General features: G+C 44.3%; 2 protein-coding genes across 2 annotated transcripts in view; both read right to left on the bottom strand.

Moving 5' to 3' along the window:
* LOC310872607 (uncharacterized protein) overlaps positions 1 to 20,865 on the bottom strand; it is a gene marked incomplete at its 3' end in the record, with an annotated part of 236,003 nt that overhangs the window by 133,045 nt on the left and 82,093 nt on the right. The window lies entirely within an intron of this gene.
* LOC310869009 (plexin-B2-like) overlaps positions 1 to 20,865 on the bottom strand; it is a gene marked incomplete at its 5' end in the record, with an annotated part of 78,731 nt that overhangs the window by 28,190 nt on the left and 29,676 nt on the right. The window contains 13 exons of the mRNA XM_083779568.1: positions 913 to 1,122; positions 3,798 to 3,909; positions 6,211 to 6,393; positions 6,517 to 6,653; positions 10,758 to 10,887; positions 12,138 to 12,286; positions 13,282 to 13,445; positions 13,844 to 13,931; positions 14,811 to 14,906; positions 16,879 to 16,980; positions 18,096 to 18,204; positions 18,606 to 18,714; positions 19,445 to 19,610. Of these exons, the coding sequence (XP_083635694.1) occupies positions 913 to 1,122; positions 3,798 to 3,909; positions 6,211 to 6,393; positions 6,517 to 6,653; positions 10,758 to 10,887; positions 12,138 to 12,286; positions 13,282 to 13,445; positions 13,844 to 13,931; positions 14,811 to 14,906; positions 16,879 to 16,980; positions 18,096 to 18,204; positions 18,606 to 18,714; positions 19,445 to 19,610 (1,755 nt within the window). The remainder of the gene's footprint in view (positions 1 to 912; positions 1,123 to 3,797; positions 3,910 to 6,210; positions 6,394 to 6,516; positions 6,654 to 10,757; positions 10,888 to 12,137; positions 12,287 to 13,281; positions 13,446 to 13,843; positions 13,932 to 14,810; positions 14,907 to 16,878; positions 16,981 to 18,095; positions 18,205 to 18,605; positions 18,715 to 19,444; positions 19,611 to 20,865) is intronic.

The raw sequence follows: 20,865 nt of genomic DNA on the forward strand, positions 1-20,865 counted from the left end.
ACATTTATTTGAAAACTTTAGCTACTAGTTACTTAGTAGTAGTAGTAGTAGATTTTGATTATTATTACAAAACATACATTACCCACTTCAGCTCTGTATACATTTCAGCCTCGTTAGCCTGTAGATCAGCTAATTTTCAAAATATATACATTTGAAAACTTGAATATGGGACATTCTGCATAATGAGTACTTTTCCTTAGTACATTTTTAAGTCAAAACGTAGTACTTTTACTCAAGTAGCCTACATTCTATTTTACTTGCGGTGAACTTTCTTGTGAACACAGCGCTCTGACTTATGGTGCATTACCAGCTTTAACCCATTTTGGGCGGGAACCCCTTTCGGTGTTTTAAACATGTTATAATTTAGCTATTGAAAAATAGCAGATCTACAATGGCGCGATACGAGCTTGTAGGTCTGCTATTTTTGAAAAATCGTGAAAATATTTATTTCAGAAAACTGGAGCCTAAATGGGTTAAATCAACATCGTAAATAGGTGTAGCGGTCGCACGCACCAAGAATCAATGTCCAACAGGTTTATTTCTCAGGAAAAACGTTTCGGCTATCCATCCTATAGCCGAAACCTTTGTCCTGATGTAGTGAAATAAACCTGTCGAAAATTGATTCTTGGTGTGTGTGATTTTACTTTTGTTAAAATGCTGGTCTCGGTGTGTGTATACGTGTGGCAGCGGTGGCCGAACGGTTTGCGGAGCGTTCTTGGTATCGGAAGGTCGCTAGTTCGTATCCCCGGACCGGCACGTTAAAATTACCACCGCTGAAGTGCCCTTGAGCAAGGCATTGAACCTCTACCATGAAATGTTCTATGAGCAGGGCCTGGCTGTAAACAAGTTCTTGAGCTAAGTCCAGTTACCCTGGGTAAATATAGTAACTTTGCTTTGCTTTGCTTTGGTTACCGTGACGATGATGATGCTGGTCTCCGTGATGACGTTCTTGGACAGCTTGTCGAAGGTGGGGTCCGGGTGGTACTCGAACCCCTTCAGCTCCTCCTCCATGTTGTCCAGGACCAGCGTGGTCCTGAAGGACTGGCCGTCGTGGCCGCGGGACACCGCCGGAGCGTAGAACTCCAGGAACGAATCGTTCTGACTCGACGCCATCTGAATGAACTGAGAGAAAGAGAGAATTCTTAAAGGTCTTGCCGCCAGCGAAGCTACAAAATGAAGGATACACAAATAAAAAACAAAGGCATATCCACATAAAAACATAGGGCATAGCCAACTACAGTGCATGAACTGTTCAAATAGGCCAATGCACATAATGAGCTGTGTGCAAAAGGAGGTTATGGCTGCAGCTCCCAGGAGCCTCCAATAGTTTGGTGGAGCTGATTTATAGCACTTAGAATAAAAGCAGCTAGATGTATAATATAGCACTTAAAAATAAAATAACCTCACCTGGGACCCTGAACTTACGGTTACACACCCGAGGCCGTGCGCTCAAAACAAAGAGGGGGGTATTTTGTCAAGGTTGGAAACCTTGTACTGTATGTCCAAAACCATTACTTTTTAGGAAATGGAAGGGAATAAACCTGTGTTCCAATTGGGATCCAATGTAGTTACTCATAAGCTCACGGCAAAACCGTTGCCACAGAGTCTCTACTGAGCGTAGTTATAAACAAAGACTGACATTCATTGCTATTCAGTATCAGCGGTGTAAAGAAACCAAGTACATTCATGTACCCATACTGTACATGCATTTCAATCGTACTTTGACTTTACTTGAATAACTTTACAATTTTGACTTTACTTTCCAGCCTGTACTGTACATATAAAGCTGACTTCACTGTAAGTGCACGTTGACTCTAAACCAGTAGGAGCCGGGGGTCAAACCGACAGCCACTCTAACCCTACTAACCTCTACCCTCGCTACCGCCCTAGACTCTTAATGTGGCGTTGTGTTGTGTTTTTCTGTATGTGTACCCAGGAGAATTAAAGGAGAATTCCATACTAGAAGGCTTTCTGACCTTTATTTGTAGTTGTTACGTCCCCATCAAAGAGATCCAGGTGTTATTTTGTGCAAAAGCGCATTATTGGCTATTTCCCCTACCATAAGCCCTCCATGAATTGCATTGAATTGAATGGGGCTATATTCGCTTATTTCCATCGCTCAAACATATATATATTTTGTATATATCCTCTCTTCATAATGTAAATAGTATCCCAAGCAGCACACTTTACTACTTATTTAGATGGAAATAAGAGAATTATCACAAAAACCCAACCCCCAAAATTATGCCCTCAATGGGGGTTGGGTTTTTGTGCTAAAGTGCGTTGTTGGCTATTTCCCTATACCATATTATGGTATAATCTATGGTTAAAGTCTTGCTGGAGTTGTGTTTTACTGCTATGTATTTCAAAACTAGTTGCTAGTTACTTTATACATTTTGATAATTATTGCAAAACATACACTAACCACTTCAGCCCAATATGGATTTCGGCCATTTGAAAATTGCTGATCTACAAGCTTTGTGAGCACAATGAGTACATTTACTTTAGCTTCAAGTACATTTTGAATCCAATACTTTTGTACTCAAGTAAATGTTGAATTCCAGACTTTTACTTGCAACAGTATATATTGCAATATTGGTACTTTTACTCAACCCATTCTGAACTGGAACCCATTTTGGTGTTAGCATCATGCTATGCTTTAGCTATTGAAAAATAGCAGATCTACAAGCTCATAGCGCGCCACCGAGTGGCGCGCTACGAGCTTGTAGGTCTGCTATTTTTGAAAAATCGAAGAACGACTGTAACATTTTTAGAATCTGATCTCAGGTCAGAATGGGTTAAAGGGTAAGACCACTTTTTTGGAGGTTTTGTTGTTTTCTTACCATAATATGATCAAACTAGTCCAGTCCAGAAGTTAATTCGCTCAATTGTGCAGTTTCATAGAAAATAACTTTATAAAAATACCAGCCCAATGAGCCCATTGACTTTCATTGTAGTGGGGAAACAGCTCTCAAAGTCACTCTTTTAGCACATGAACGAAAGCAACAAAAGCTGATTCTGACAGCTTATGACATCAGGAAAACTCATGCGGTTTTATTTTTAATAAAAAATTTCAACGTTGTCTTGTTTTGACTAATTTGTGTAGAAAGAAGATCTGGTAGGTATGCTTACGCCAACCGAATCACTTCTGTTTTCACGTGACGCGGTACTACGATCCGATTGATCCAACTCTAACTGCAACAACCTGGAACAGCGCACTTCATCCTCCGTTCTAAAAGTATCGTAAACCTACAAACTTATGACTGCTTGCCGTGGGTGTCTGTGTCGGGTACTGCTCGACTGCAGATGGATTGGGCATGCTTCCTTGTTTACAAATGAAACCGGAAACGGAAGACCGCATTGCAGCTTCATGGTCTCTCCAAACAAAATAGTACCTTTATAAATATACGTTAAAACACGAAAATAAAACCGCATGAGTTTTCCTGATGTCATAAACTGTCAGAATCAGCTTTTGTTGCTTTCGTTCATGTGCTAAAAGAGTGACTTTGAGAGCTGTTTCCCCGCTACAATGTAAGTCAATGGGCTCATTGGGCTGGTATTTTTTATAAAGTTATTTTCTATAAAACTGCACAATGGAGCGAATTAACTCCTGGACTGGACTAGTTTGACCATAATAAGGTAAGAAAACAACCCAAACCTCCAAAAAAGTGGTCTTACCCTTTAATCAGACCAGTGTGTGTCCAGTGGAAACCTCGTATGAATCTGATCTCAGGTCAGAATGGGTTAAGTAAAGAAATGGAGTCGAGAAAATGAAAAGTATTGCTGGAGTTCTGTACCTTTGTGGAGGAGGGTGCTTGGGAGAAGTCATCAGTGGATGGAACCACCTTCATGGTTGCTTTCTGGATGAGGTCGAATCCATTCCCCTTCACCACGATCTTCCTGCCTCCACTGCACGCGCGCACGCATGCACGCACACGCACACACACACACGCGCACACACACACACACACACACACACACACACACACACAAATTATTTTTTGAAAGCCCAATCGATCAGCATGAACATAATGCTGCAATCAGCATTCAACCCACTCGCCTCACATGTCTCATCTGTCTGTGTTGATATTACTGTATGTCGCTTGATTTTGATTTGTGTGCCATCATGGGAACACAGAGCGACAATTAGCCGTGTGTGCGCGTGTGTGTGTGTGTGTGTGTGTGCGTGTGTGTGTGCGTACACACTAGCCCAGTGGCTGGCAGAGAAGCATGGTGAAGTATTCAGCCAGTCCACTGAGCACTGACTTATTATGAGCACAATATTATACAGTGGATGTACAGTGGCCTCCGACTGCCGCAGGCGGGACTGTGCGAAGTGGAAACCCACACAAGAGCAGAGGCGGTGGATATTGCACTGGCCTCGCAGGAGATTACGTTGGCATTGTTGAACCCATAGGGTGGGCTGCAGGCGGTGGGGCTCCCCCGCTGTGTCACATTAACCCATTCTGACCCGAGATCAGATTCTAAAAAGGTCTTCTACGTCCTGACAGTTTCCATTCTGACCTGAGATCAGATTCTAAAAATGTCTTCTATATGTGTCCCAGTCCAGTGATTTCAACCACAAGTCGCCAATACTTTAACTTCACAATTGAACAAAATATATATTTTTTTTTTTGGTGGTTTTCGTTTTTAGCCACATTAACACAGTTGGAATGTTAAAGAATGTTTTTATTCCATCAGAAAGTCGTTCTAATTGCTTAAACATGTCACTATGTGTAATGTTTTAACGATTGGATTAACCAATGCTAACCAGAAAATAGAGCTTTCCTCTTAAAGTATGCAAATTCCGCTAAAATTCCGCTTTTTGTACACAATCGTTTTTGAAGATAATACTAGTCTTTTACTAACTGGCTAACAGAAATAGCAGAGAAAGAAGTATTAACCATCGTATTTCTTAAAAAGTGTGTTTATTTTCGGTCCGCCTAAAGCTAATGTTCCAGATGGGGGCACTGGTGAATCAGAACAATGGAACATACTTCCTGTTTCCAATAGCAGAAGAAGAACACAATGTAAACATTGTAACATTATGTCACCATAACGTGGTTATTATTAGTTACTTTGGAATGTACCTGCCATGAAAATTAAGGTCATAATAACGCAGATCACATCGATATGTAATATAGCGTGATATGTACTTGTTTTAGCTACAGGATTGATATCAATATAATGCTAAACGTAAGCTAAAAAGCTATCGCGGGGTTGCCAGGTTCTGAGAAATAAGCAACCCGGTATATGAAAACAAGCCCAAAATAATATAGGCATAATAGGCCAGTGGCCACCGGCCGACTCCATTTTGCGCAGTACGGCGCAATCACAGCTCAGTCCATTTTAATATCATAGCGCAGTTCCATGTTTATATACATCTGCTGGTGGGGGGTGCTGCTATATGTTGATTGCCGATTTGTATGCGATAACACATATTATATAATATAGGTGCGCACGCACGCACGCATGCGACACACACACACACACACACACACACACACACACACACACACACACACACACACACACACACACACACACACACACACGTGCGGTCCACGGGGACCCCCCCAGGGGTCCACGGACGCAGGTTGGGCCATCCCGTATGTAGGAAGGCCGCCGGGGAGCTAGTAGATCTGCTCTTTTCGGTGCGCAAAAGAGGTTACAGCTCGGGAACGCATGGCCGCCTGGGGACGGCGGAGGGCTCCACGGAACCGGACCGGCGAGGCGCACGCGGCCCGGGCGCGTGGGCCGATCCCCGGGCACAATGCGTGCGGAAAAAGGCCTGCTGGGACCCCTCCACGGGGAAAGGCACCCTTTAAATACCACCGCAAATACCAAAGGCAACCTATTACGTCGTAAACGGGTAGTTATAGCCCCGACGAGTCCCGTTAGCCCCGACGAGTCCCGTTCTATGCCGCGACGAGTCCTCACGCCATGATGTATTCTTAACGCTGCGGCGAATTATTATTTAAGCCACGACGTATTAATTAATAAGCCACGACGTATTAATCAATAGTTGCGATGCAAAATGATTCAGTCACAACCTAGGTCGAACGTCATGTTTGTATTTCAACCCACCTGGAGAAAGCTGTCTCTGTGGTAGTAGAGATAGATAGATAGATAGATAGATAGATAGATAGATAGATAGATAGATAGATAGATAGATAGATAGATAGATAGATAGATAGATAGATAGCTGACCAGAAGAAGCTGTCTCTGGGGTAGTAGTCTTGTATCTTGGGGTTGTCATAGTACTGGAAGGTGACGGGGACTTCCTTGGCGGTGTTCTTGCCGTACTTCACCGTCACCATCAGCTGCTCCGAGGGGACCTTCTGACCCTGATACCTGCCTGTCTTACACTGGATCACACTGCCAAACTGCAGCCTGAGACAGACAGACAGACAGACAGACAGACAGACGTTTCAAAACCATTTGCAAATACATTTTCCAACAGGCACACTGATTTGCTAACCTGACAAATACTTTTGCATGGACAGGGGTGCCTACACTTGACAGGGCACGGATCCCACGGTGACTGTGACATCATCTTTAGTGGCCGTGTCCAGGTGTGTTCCGTCGATGGTGACGACGGTCCCACCGGCTGCCGGACCCCTGACCGGGTGGATCTGCTCCGGAGCCGGATCCTGCACACCCAAGAGATCAATGTTCAAAAAGTACACGGTTCCTAATCCCGGTGCTGGTTTTCCAGTGGATTAGTGCAGTGGTTCCCTCACTTTTTAGTCTGTTCCCAAACGACCGACAACACTGCTGTAAAACTTCAACATGGCACTGGCTGGCTGGCTGGCTGGCTGGCGCGCACACACACTCACTCACTCACTCACTCACTCACTCACTCACTCACTCAATCTCTCTCTCTTGTGAGGGTCGTAACTGGTAAGATTCCAGATTCTCTCAGATTTTTCTGTGTACATTGATCTGGTGAAGGCAGGACTGAGACAACACACTCAATTAGCAAACAACATGGACTCCACTAACTAGCCTGAACAACAACTCTCTCTCTCTCTCTCCCCTCCAGGGAGGCTGGAGATAAACAACTTGACCTTCTCCTGACAGGGTGACGGACGAGTGACACAGCAACTCACCCACACGTCCCTCTCTCATCTCAGTCCAAGCGCACTGCCAGTCACTTAGCTGTGTGCTGAGCTAACACGGTTATCCAACAAGCAAACAGGGAAAAGAGCAGGAGGAGCAGAGAGATATGGAGAGAGGGAGTAGCAAGAAGGCAAACAGAGAAACAGGGAGAAAGCATCCCCCACCCCCACCCACCCACAGGCCTTTTGTCCAAGGCCCCGGCCTTTGATAAAGTGAGCGACGGCCGCAATTGACAATTTAGGCATTTAGCAGACGCTGTCAATCCAGAGTGACTGGACGAGAACAACACAAGGTATAGCCTCGGTACCAGGCTTTCATTTTCGTCATTAGTCTGCGCAAAAAATGAAAGACTGGAGGAACGCATTGGCCGCTCTGGTCTAAAAGTGGGAGTCAACCCTTCCGGGTGGGCATTGCTCCAAATGATGTGACGTAGCGCTGCACTAGGGGGGAGAGGAGGGGCTGGGGGTGACTGACAGATCGGTGAGATCAAATTAGTGCGTGCGTAATTCTCTGCCGCGACCCGCCCCTCTACCAGAAACCTAACACATTAGCTCAGGCTAATACAAGGTACTGTAAGCAAGAACAACACATGGGTAAACAAGCAGTGAGTAGCAGAGCCACTAACGTCCTAGCCTCGGTCCCAGGCTTACTCATCTGCTAAGAGAAAAGCCTGGTCACAACCTAAGGCAGAGACGCTATCGGCGGAAGTGTCGGGCCGGAACATCCGACAAATGTATTTCCCCCATTATTATTATTATTAATGTATGAATGAATGAACCATTGTAAAGCGCTTTGAGCACTTGGAAAGGCGCTATAAAAATGAAATTCATTATTATCATAATTATTATGCAACGCTCTGATTGGTTCATAAACGTACAGGCTTCCGTTTCAGACGGTAACTTCAAAATAAAATGACCAAAAATGTCATTTCACTAAGTCTGTCTGTGGGTTTTGATCAAATGAAAAGTATTAACAAGAGCTTGTGACTAAATAATAACTACAATGATACATTGGAGCACAGCTTGTTTTGGCCATTTACTGATAAGTAACAGTTTTGAACATGCAAGGTTTCCACCTGATGGCGACGGTTTCCAAAGCCCCCATAGCTCATACTATGCCGTTAAGGCAGCAAGTTGAACGGTAGCAAAGAAATAAATAATACTAATGATGATAGTAATGAGTAAACTTGAAGCAGCCAATAATATTGACGAAAGGAGACAAGCGCAAACACCTCGTTTGAGTAAGGTTTGACCAGCTGTGACACAAATGTGAGTAAAAAACGCACATTCATTGCTATTCCTCCGAGTACGGCGTCTTTTTTTCCTCTGTGAACTTTCCGAATCAAACACCCCCCCCCCCAAGTTCTGATGAGAATCCAGACATAACGACATGTACACAACCGTCTGCCAGCGGGATACTCCATCTGATTGGCCAATCTTTACATTCATATTCCGTTTGCCTACTTTGATAGCGGGACAGTTAATGAGACGTGCATGTTGCACGCAGAGAGAGATGCGGTGGGATGAGACGCCGGCGGTTCAAGAACAAGTAATTCCGTGGAAATGAATACGAGACGTATAGTTAAATAAATAAAAGCCGAACAGCATGAGGCGGTGCAGCTCAGTTGATCTTTCAGTGGTTAGTCTCACATTTGTTTTATATTAAAGGTATATTCAGTGATTTCACTTAATTCAAATATCACTTATTTTTTTGTTTTGTTGTGATAATCCTCCCTACTATAGAGTGTGCTGACCATATAAGGAGTTCCTCCCTGTCCCCAGTTAACCCCTGGGGGTCAAAAAACCTTAGGTTTCGTTTTTGACTCTATGCTGATTGGACGAAAGTCTGGGTCCCACAGCCAAAAACGAAACCTAAGGTTTTTTGAGTGAAATCACTGAATATACCTTTAAGCATATTGCGGCAGGGAGATAAACAAGAGAAATAAGCAGAAAGACTGCACTCATCAGAGTGCAGACCACCACCACCACTATACAGATGAAAACATACTATTTACTATATACTAAAGACTGCACTCATCAGAGTGCAGACCACCACCACCACTATACAAATGAAAACATACTATTTACTATATTCTAAAGACTGCACTCATCAGAGTGCAGACCACCACCACCACTATACAAATGAAAACATACTATTTACTATATACTAAAGACTGCACTCATCAGAGTGCAGACCACCACCACCACTATACAAATGAAAACATACTATTTACGGGCGTCCCTCTGCATTTCGCAAGAGGGAATGATAATAGTTAACAAATGCATTACGGTACTTAATTTACAAGAAGTCTACACAATTAGAGAATGTAGAACAATTGTTATTTTGATCAACGTTTGCCTGTCATCTCTCCTAACGGTACCAACATTCAACACAGCATGAAATTGTGGACAAAGTCTTATCCAACGACAACAAAATATTCTACGTTTTGGGTCTCGGAGGCAAAATCTCATCAAATGGTGGTCCGTGGCTTAAATGCCAAATGAATAATGGGCCTTGATACAGTGAGTTTAAAAAAGGTTGAAAACCACTGCAATGCTGCAGGTCTTCCCACTGACCTTTCCTAGCGATTTTCATCAAAGTCCAGCCATCTGATCCCAAGTCATTTAGCAAACAAACATAACTGATACAAACTTCTTGGTAAACACAGTTTACAGTACGAACACAGTTTGTTCTGTTTGTTTCTGTATATTTTTTCCCTTCGTTTTGGAGAGTCTCGACAACAAACACAACAAGCATCTTGAGTTAGCTAAATATAAAGGTATCTCTTTGTTCTTAATTACTACTTCTGTCTCATATTTGTCTGTTTTGGCAGCTGGGCAGTGAATATAAATCTACAAAAAATAAAACAAATGGGCGCCCGCAGGCCAAGTAGTCCAGGCGCAGAATGCCGCATATAGGCTCTGGCCCTTCGAGTTCCGTTCATGACGACCTTTGCTGCATGTCTCTCCCCTTCTCTCTCTTTCTTGTCATTCTTCACTTGATACCATCAATAAAGGCAGAAACGACTAAATCAAATCTAAAAAAAAAAAGAAAAGAAAGAGGAAACAAATAATAATTTCAAGTTTAGTATGTAGTGGCGTTGGAGGGTACATGGAAAACCAACAAAGAAACGAGACAAATGTAAAAGTGATTCAATCGATCACTCTGTTCGTGTTATATTTGCTGGAAGCTTAAAGGCAGCAACAACTAGACTAGAGTAAAGTCAGAGAAAGAGAGAGATGGGGAGGGGGGGGGGGGGGGGTGGGAGCATAGCTCATGCTGTAAACATTGTGTTGTGTTTAATTAGTGTTCTAGGGACTGTTGACAAAGACTTGGAGAGAAATGTTCTCCATTGATTCTAGTTTAGATGTTCGATTTCCCTGCACCACAGCCGAGAGGACAGAGCTCTGTGTGTGTGTGTGTGTGTGTGTGTGTGTGTGTGTGTGTGTGTGTGTGTGTGTGTACGTGCGTCCTTTCCAAATTGATCAGGTGAGTCCAGATGTAAGCTATAATCTTGTATTGATCTCCTCTATTGAAACCACCTCGACCACAAGTGATCACATAATTATTGTTTAGTATTCTACTCTGTGTGTGCGTGTGTGCGTGTGTGTGTGTGTGTGTGTGTGTGTGTGTACCCTATAGGTGAAGACGACGTCGGACCTCCCCACCTTCCTCCCCCACACCTCCACCTCCACCTCTCCTCTGTTCCAATCAGCGGGCAGGTCGACTGGGGGACGCCGTACCGGCCCGATCTCACACACCACACTGCAGAGAGAGAGAGAGAGAGAGAGAGAGAGAGAGAGAGAGTTACAGATAAGACAGCTGCACTCTTCACATTTCCCTGATCTTTCCCTTAAGGTTCCATGGCCACCGACCCATAGGGCAGGAGCCCATCTCCTATTTCTGTAGTGTGAGGCAGCTTGATGTACAAGTACACCCCCTGGACACGACGCTAGTATGTCGCAGGGGCTTTCCCCAGTCCAACCCTTGATGCCGAGTACCAAGCAGCATTTCAGCAGGTCACCAATTTCACCGTAACACCACCATGCTGGAGTGACCGAGTGCGACTGCGAGTGGCCGAGATTTTGGGTATTGGAATTCAGCTTTTTGGTATGACCCGGCCTGCATGGGGATCCAACCCCCGACCTCCCAATCTCAGGCCGGACACTCCGACCCACAAGGCCACTCTCTTTACTGTACACTCTGTACACTCCTACCCACAAGGCCACTCTCTTTACTGTACTTTCCATTATGGAGATCCCTGATGTCATCAATATTGGCCACCAACTCTGACCTCAAACCTCAAACACTTAGATCTCCATATATGGATATATGTCAGAACCTGTTCTGGCATACATTATGTTGATCCTTCCTCTTCGATGTCTCCCTTTTGACTGATTCCGGTCCACTCAAATTTCAAACTCTAGACGGGCCTGCTGCAGCCCGGCAGCCGGCAAAAACTAGAGTTCTCAACAGGCCAGAAAATTAAGGCCCGGACCTACCTGGGCCCTCATCAAACCCTGTACAAGAGAATGACAAGAGAATGTCCCCGTTACCACCCTTAGATCTCCATATATGGAGCTGACCTGTTCTGACATTCCATATGTTGATCTGACCTCATCAATTCCCTGTACACTCAAGACATGCTCCTTATGTGGCCAGAACAAACTTCATTCCATGTTGATCTGATATGCCAAACATCATGACATCATGCCAAAGCGCCAGCGCTCGCCCAGCAGTCTGCCACCAACGAGGCGGATACGTGCGCGCGACCTCTCCCTTTGGGGCGAGGTCGCTTCACGCTCTCAGGCGTCTTACTTGTATTATTTTTTTTAGATTTATTTAATGATAATGCAAACAAACAATGAATTACAGAATCATGATTTTTTTTTGTTTTTAAACAAGACAAGACAAACAAAAAATGATGAGCTATTTTTTAATGCCAATGCAAAAAAGAAAAGAAAAAAAGAAAATCCAAGCAAAAGAAAACCAACATGACGTTAGGAATTCTATACCTGGTGGAGACAGAGTATCTGTCCTCCTGGTGCACACAGTCCACTCCGGCCACCGTGATCTTCCAGATGTCCTGCTGCTGGATGCCCAGGTTGGAGCCTTTGATGGTCACCGAGATGCGGCCATTCAGAGGCCCGAAACGAGGGATGATCTGAGGGAGGGGAAAGGATAGAAGAGATGAGTATTTCCATTTCCCAATGCTTTTGCTCCTACTCCACTGCATCTCACGGGTAGATGTTGCACTTTTACTACACTACATGTATTTAAAAACTGTATTATTTATTAAGGATGATGATGGTGTCTGTGCCACCAGGGCAGGCGGTGGAAATGCAATACGAGCCAACAGAATTCATCCTAAAAAAAAGAACGGGGGAAAAAAACACACTAGGCTATATAATGGTTTAGTGTAGCGTGAAGAATAATAATGATACAGGTGAGAGGAAGAAGGGGAGAGAGAGAGAAAGAGAGAGAGAGAATATAGTGAAAGGATTGGATTCTGAACACGACTCCAGACTCTGAAAGCACGGCTCAGACTGTGAAGTAGAGGGTGGATGTAGTGAGAACAGGCCGCATGCACGCACAAACTAATCCATGATGACTCAGGACTAAATATACTGATAGTTTCGTCAACAAATAAAAACTATAGGGACTAGTGGAGAAGAGATCATTTTATGTTTGGTTGCGCTCGGGTGTTCCGTGTTTCCGAACGCGTTGCGCTGCTACGCGCTGTGAGCTTGTAGATCAGCTATTTTCAGCATGCAACCAAGGGAAAAATCTGCCATTATGACGCCATCAATTAAGGCCCGCCAAAAAGCATTTTTGTTGACAAAATCAACTGTAGATTTAGCCGACTAAAACTAGAATAAAACTTAAAGATGAATGCATTTGAAACAATTTAAACACACGGAGGCAGATGGAGGCGGACTTTTACCACTTCTGGTTAATTTCCTGTTTTATCGATCGCCCTGCAGCAACAAAGGGTCATTCAGACGAAGTTTTAAAAAACACAGAATCTCGTCTTTGGCTCCCAGAACAGAATTTTATTCAAAAGGCTGTGACTAAAAATACACCAAAATTTGCTGTCAAACTCAACACTGGTGCGCATGTGTGTGTGCGTGCGTGCGTGTGTGCGTGCGTGGTACATACATCGGTGATGGTGGGGTCGGGACACTGTGCAGGCTGCAGGGAGGGACACAGCTCTCTGTAGAGACAGGACTGGCTGGACGCGCACCACACACACTGGTACTGAGCCTCTGCATGCTTACACAGACTACAGTCCTCCCTGCCCTTAGAGCAGTTATACAGCACCACTGTGGAGAGGGGGGGATGAAATATCAATATTATAGGAATAATGATAGTTATGCTTGTACCTCCGACAATGTGCAGTATCCTGATATACAGTACAGAGAGAGAGAGAGAGAGAGAGAGAGAGAGAGAGAGAGAGAGAGAGAGAGAGAGAGAGACAGAGAGAACAGAAGGGGGTACAGTGCAGTGTATATTACAGTATATTAGATGAACATAATGCAGCTGTTGATCGTGACAGCATGACTCAATCACACGCTGTGCTGTGTGTGTGTGTGTGTGTGTGTGTGTGTGTGTGTGTGTGTGTGTGTGTGTGTGTGTGTGTGTGTGTGTGTGTGTGTGTGTGTGTGTGTGTGTGTGTGTGTGTGTGTGTGTGTGTGTGTGTGTGTGTGTGTTAGACGCCTACCTGTCAGAGTGCTGTCAATCTTCTTCTCGTTGTCTTTGTCTTTGATGTGGAAAGACACGTTCACCTCCTGCTGCTTGTCATAGGCAAACTGTGAACACACACACACACACACACACACACACACACACACACACTTCACATCAGGTATAGGCAGACTAGGCACAGCAGTGTGCAGTGCTCCCATTAGCATGCCATTGAGAGGTTAGACACCAATGGTGGAAAGTATACTACTTTTACTCAAGTACTGTGCTTAAGTAACATTTTGAGGTACTTTTACTTCACTAGCGTATTTTCAATTTCCAATCCTTTTACTTCTGTACTCCACTACATCTCGGATCCAAATATTGTGCTTTTACTCCACTACATTTAGTTTCTACTTTGTAGACAATACCATGCAGACAATAAACAGAGTGACATGAAGAGAGAAAGACTAGACTAGAGCCATTGCTCCACACACACACGATGAGAGAGAGAGAGAGAGAGAGAGAGAGAGAGAGAGAGAGAGAGAGAGAGAAGGGGGAGTGAGCGATGGGGGCAAGTCGGTACAGGAACATAAGGATACGCAGACACACAGGGTAGGAGAAAATAATTATTCCTGCTTGACTTGAGGGCACGAGGTGACATTCCGCAGAACATTCCTGGGTTCTCAAAATACATTTTGTGCTCAAACACAAAGATTTATAATAGTTGAATAAGGAGCACCCCGGGTGCCACCAGTTGAATACCCCTGAGCTAACGTGTGGGGGAATTATGCATGTATGTGTTCAATGACATCTATCAATCTATCTAATTACAGTCATTGCCCTCTTTACAGATTATAGGGGGAAACAAATATTACAGAAAGGTTCTATAAAGCAATTCACATCGAGTAATAGAATCATATTGACGCTCAACCGTTGTAATGTTTTGACAGTCACACTTCAATGGTTAAAACGAATAAGCAACACTGCATTTCCAGAACACTGACCTCGTAACCTCTGAAGTTGAACTTTGACCCCTGGCCCTGGGCGACCTCCTCTTCCACGGTTCTCATCAGCTCTGTGCCGATGGTGAACCTTCGACCCTGCACGGGAGGAGAGAAAACAATGCTTAATTTCTGACCTGAGATCAGATTCTAAAAATGTCTTCTACATCCTGACAGTTTTCTGAAAAAGCCATTTTTCTATGTCAGTCGTTCTTTGATTTTTCAAAAATAGCAGACCTACAAGCTCGTAGCGCTATGAGCTTGTAGATCTGCTATTTTTCAATAGCTAAAGCATAGCATAATGCTAACACCAAAAGGGGTTCCCGCCCCAAAATGGGTTAACGCAACACCCAGCGATGCTTTTGGGGAACATTTATATATATTAATATGTATTTAATTTTCTATGCAAATATCCTGGCCAATGGCATTGTAAGCCAAATAATAGGACCCAATGATGATGTTTAGAAGAAAAAATTACCGTAAAACAAATTATTTAAACTTTTGTTTGAATTGTGGTTTTGACCACACAGTATGGCAGCGCCCTGACCCCAGGTCACATGCACTCACGTGGTGCATGTCCAGTTCCATTCAGAACTGAACCGGGTTCAGATGAACTCACATGGTACTAGGGCTCTAGTCGATTATTCAACTAGTCGACTAGTAAATCAACTAGTTGACCTTGTTGGTACTAGTTGACTCGTTTTTTTTTCTCCTCACATTTTGTAGGCCTCAAGATCAGGTAGATTATAGTTTTAGTCACCAATGTACAAATATTATAATTAAAAAATAATAGGTAGGCCTAGTTAAACAACTAGTCAACTAGACGACAAGTAAACTAGGCAACTAGTAAACTAGTAAAAATCACTAGAAGTGAAAGCCCTACATGGTACATCCATGTCCATTCATGCAGAACTGAACCAGGGTCAGATTCACTCACCTGGTACATCCATGTCCATTCATACAGAACTGAACCAGGGTCAGATTCACTCACCTGGTACATCCATGTCCATTCATGCAGAACTGAAACAGGGTCAGATTCACTCACCTGGTACATCCATGTCCATTCATACAGAACTGAACCAGGGTCAGATTCACTCACCTGGTACATCCATGTCCATTCATGCAGAACTGAAACAGGGTCAGATTCACTCACCTGGTACATCCATGTCCATTCATACAGAACTGAACCAGGGTCAGATTCACTCACCTGGTACATCCATGTCCATTCATGCAGAACTGAACCAGGGTCAGATTCACTCACCTGGTACATCCATGTCCATTCATACAGACCTGAACCAGGGTCAGATTCACTCACCTGGTACATCCATGTCCATTCATACAGAACTGAACCAGGGTCAGATTCACTCACCTGGTACATCCATGTCCATTCATACAGAACTGAACCAGGGTCAGATTCACTCACCTGGTACATCCATGTCCATTCATACAGAACTGAACCAGGGTCAGATTCACTCACCTGGTACATCCATGTCCATTCATACAGAACTGAACCAGGGTCAGATTCACTCACCTGGTACATCCATGTCCATTCATACAGAACTGAACCAGGGTCAGATTCACTCACCTGGTACATCCATGTCCATTCATACAGAACTGAACCAGGGTCAGATTCACTCACCTGGTACATCCATGTCCATTCATACAGAACTGAACCAGGGTCAGATTCACTCACCTGGTACATCCATGTCCATTCATACAGAACTGAACCAGGGTCAGATTCACTCACCTGGTACATCCATGTCCATTCATACAGAACTGAACCAGGGTCAGATTCACTCACCTGGTACATCCATGTCCATTCATACAGAACTGAACCAGGGTCAGATTCACTCACCTGGTACATCCATGTCCATTCATACAGAACTGAACCAGGGTCAGATTCACTCACCTGGTACATCCATGTCCATTCATACAGAACTGAACCAGGGTCAGATTCACTCACCTGGTACATCCATGTCCATTCATACAGAACTGAACCAGGGTCAGATTCACTCACCTGGTACATCCATGTCCATTCATACAGAACTGAACCAGGGTCAGATTCACTCACCTGGTACATGTCCAGGTTCTTCCCCTGGAAGTTGACCGGGATCCTGAAGCCCACTGGGATGAGCAGCGGTTCTGGAGAGCCAAACTGAGGACAACTGGCAGACTGGTGAGAGCAACACAATGACAAACCACACCATTAGACAGCTTTTAATACAGTGTGAGAGTGAGTGCTGTGTAGAGCAGTGTTTCCCAAACAGAGAGTGAGTGCTGTGTAGAGCAGTGTTTCCCAAACAGAGAGTGAGTACTGTGTAGAGCAGTGTTTCCCAAACAGAGAGTGAGTGCTGTGTAGAGCAGTGTTTCCCAAACAGAGAGTGAGTGCTGTGTAGAGCAGTGTTTCCCAAACAGAGAGTGAGTGCTGTGTAGAGCAGTGTTTCCCAAACAGAGAGTGAGTGCTGTGTAGAGCAGTGTTTCCCAAACAGAGAGTGAGTGCTGTGTAGAGCAGTGTTTCCCAAACAGAGAGTGAGTGCTGTGTAGAGCAGTGTTTCCCAAACAGAGAGTGAGTGCTGTGTAGAGCAGTGTTTCCCAAACAGAGAGTGAGTGCTGTGTAGAGCAGTGTTTCCCAAACAGAGAGTGAGTGCTGTGTAGAGCAGTGGTTCCCAAACGGTTCAGGTCGAGACCCAAAAGAGAGATTAGACGTTTGTCCGGGACCCCCCAAGCTAGTGAACGCATTGCTTCATGCCGCGTTGCAAGCTTGTAGCTTGTGATTTATTTATGGAATTTCTCTGGATTGTTTTGTTTTAAAATGTATCTTTTGCATGTTTTTATTAAAAAACAATAAAATATATATTTAGATTTAGATTTTATTCAGATTTTTATGTAGGAAAAGAATATACTCGAGTCGTGACCCGCAATAATCTGTTCCGTGACCCACTGAAAGCTTACATTCTGTACTTTAATAATCTGTAACAATCTGTAATTTGTAAAAATCGAGTTGAGGCATTTTTCGCTGGAGTTGGTCACATATGGGTCCAGACCCACTGTTTGGGAACCATTGCTTCAGAGTGCTGCTAAAAATGCAATTATTCCGGTAAGAGAGAGAGAGAGAGAGAGAGAGAGAGAGAGAGAGAGAGAGAGTCCTTGATTGACCCTGAGGTGTAAACCATGGCTCAGCCTGACATTAACCCTGCAGTGGACAGCAGAGCCAAAAATGTCAGCTCAGGCGTTTAGCACACGCACATGCACACACGCACGCGCACACACGCACGCACGCACAACTACCTGTTGTGGTTTGATGATGTGTGTGTCAGAGGACTCGTCCTCGTCACTACAGCTGTGCTTCCTGGCGTTCCACTGACACCCCCACTCACTGGTCACACAGGATATGCACCTGGAAACACACATGAACACACTGAGGCCACAATATACGTGTGTGTGTGTGTGTGTGTGTGTGTGTGTGTGTGTGTGTGTGTGTGTGTGTGTGTGTGTGTGTGTGTGTGCACACTGTATGTGTGTATCTTCGTGACACGTTGTAAGCTTGTAGATCAGCTATTTCCGCCATTTCTTAAAGTATAACGTGTATTAAAAAGGCCAGTAATTTCATGGTATACTGTATTTCAGTTATTTGTCATATCTGCCCTGTGCACTTTTTATTACGAAACCTAAATGTCAAACGGAATTGTAATTTAAATTCACAATGTTCCAATTTCCAATTTCCAATGACCAAAAACACAATTAAATCGCAATTCTTTGTGTAATGTATAAGGCATGAGGCATGCGTGCGTTTCTTACGGGGTGTTGGGGCTCTTCCGGACCGTAGCAGCACAGTTGTAGAAGTGGTATTGACCCGAGGTCACCTCGATGTCGTTCACCAGCACCTTCACTGTGACAGATACATAATCTGGACGGACGGACGGAGGACGGACATACAGACAGACAGACAGACAGACAGACAGACAGACATGTGAATTTGTCCATATCGTGCAGCACCTACATGTACATCCGATTTTTTCAGCTGAGTGCAACCAAAAATGACTTGTCTTTTAGTTCCACTGGATCTCTTCTCCACGTTAAAGTTTGACTTTTCGACGGAATAGTTGGAATATTTAGTCTTAGTTTTGGTCATCATAGCTTAGTTTTTATCGAGTAAAATAGTTTTCGTCCGTGAAAAACAGTAGTTGGCGAACATTTCTCGCCATAGTTTTTGGTCGACGAAATCAACACTGAGACAATGGACTGGCAACAGGCACACAATGGGTATGGGTGCGTTCCCAACGGACATCGCCCTTGTTATTATGAACGCAATAGAACAACATCATAGGGCTTTAAGCAACTAGTCGACTATTCAACTATTCAACTAGTCCCACCACTAGTTGACCTCGTTGGTACTACTTAAAACGTTTATTTATTTTTCGTTTTCGTAGGCCTCAAGATCAGCTACAATGCTAGATTATAGTCACCAATCTACAAGGTTTTTAAATGTACATTTAAAAATATACATATTTTTTTTATTTACATAATATGTCGACTAGTAAACTAGGCAACTAGTCAACTAGTACAAATCACTAGAAGTGAAAGCCCTGACATATTATGCATCAACATCCATGCTAGTGTGCTGCGTGACAACCTACCCTGGAGGTCAGGGGTGGGCGGGATGTCCTCGGGGTCAGGCAGGGAGCAGGTGACCCGGCTGTTCGTCATCATGGCCGGACTGCTGCTCACGGAGCCGAAGATGCACTGCAGGGTGTACTGGGACATCCCCCCTACCCTGGGCAGAGCGGGCACCACGATCTCTACCTGATTACAGAGAGAGAGAGAGAGAGAGAGAGAGAGAGAGAGAGAGAGAGAGAGAGAGAGAGAGAGAGAGAGAGAGAGAGAGAGAGAGAGAGAGAGAAACAGGATCTGTCGAGGTGACTCTGTAACGGACAGTGTAGCCTTAGCCTACTACAAATGGAACCAAATAATAATAATAAACTCTGATGGAAATACAAATGGACTGTTTGTATTTGGTTGTATTTGTGCACTCTCAGGTAACACATTCTCCAAGCCATTATACTGTATGTCGCGCCTCACGCACAGCTGTCAGTCGTACTGTTGACATTGGCTTGGCAGGTACAAAGAACATCTCTCATGTGTCAAAATCGTTTCTGAAACGTGGTGGGAGAGGCCCAGTGTGTGACCTCATCTCGGAGCTACAGAATGAGCGTAGGGAGAGGGCACATATGGGGCTAACATTCCATATGAATCTACTGTGCAGGGTAGTATTCTTCCACTGTAACCTGATTCTGTTCTTTTTAGGGGGGACTAGTGTGTGATATGAAATGTGAGCTGTAATCATTAATACATTCAAGGAAGGCAATTATGTTTCTTCAAGGTTTCTCTGCGTTTCTTGTATGTTTCTCTGTGAACCACCTGTCCGTAGATAACTAAATGCTATACCGGGGATTTACGGAGTTATTTAGAATATGATTGTGTGTTTTTCCATCAGCCGATTTGTTTAGGAGGAAAACAGGAGGGGGACTACGAGAGAGAGAGAGAGAGAGAGAGAGAGAGAGAGAGAGAGATACAGGGGAGAGGAACGAGGGATGAGAGAGGAAAGTGAGAGCAAGGACCGACACGGTCATTATTTCTCACATCACACCTCCGCGCTGTATAGAGGACACAAAGAAACCTGCAGGTGCGTGCGTGCGTGAAGTGCAATGAATCTATGCAAAAGTGTGTATAAGGGCATCAGGGTGCATGTCCACAAGTGCATGACCCCCCCCCCCCCCCCCCCCCCCCGCAAGGCTCTTGTCTTTTGTCTAGGTGTCTCTTCACGTCCACGGCCTGTCACGACTGATAACTAAAACAATCTGTTGTGTGCTACAGTACACACACACACACACACACACAGGGCGGGGGTTGGATAGTGGCTCATCCTGAGCCGCGTGACGTGCATCTTAAAGGAACGTATCGACTTTTCTGAGAACGAGTCCTTTGATCATGTCGGCGCCTCCTTGGACTCCGGCTGACAGTGTGTGTGTGTGTCTGTGACTCTGTGTGTGTGTGTGTG

Source organism: Protomyctophum parallelum (genome assembly GCF_964188405.1).
Source record: "Protomyctophum parallelum genome assembly, chromosome: 1".
Taxonomy (NCBI): domain Eukaryota; kingdom Metazoa; phylum Chordata; class Actinopteri; order Myctophiformes; family Myctophidae; genus Protomyctophum; species Protomyctophum parallelum.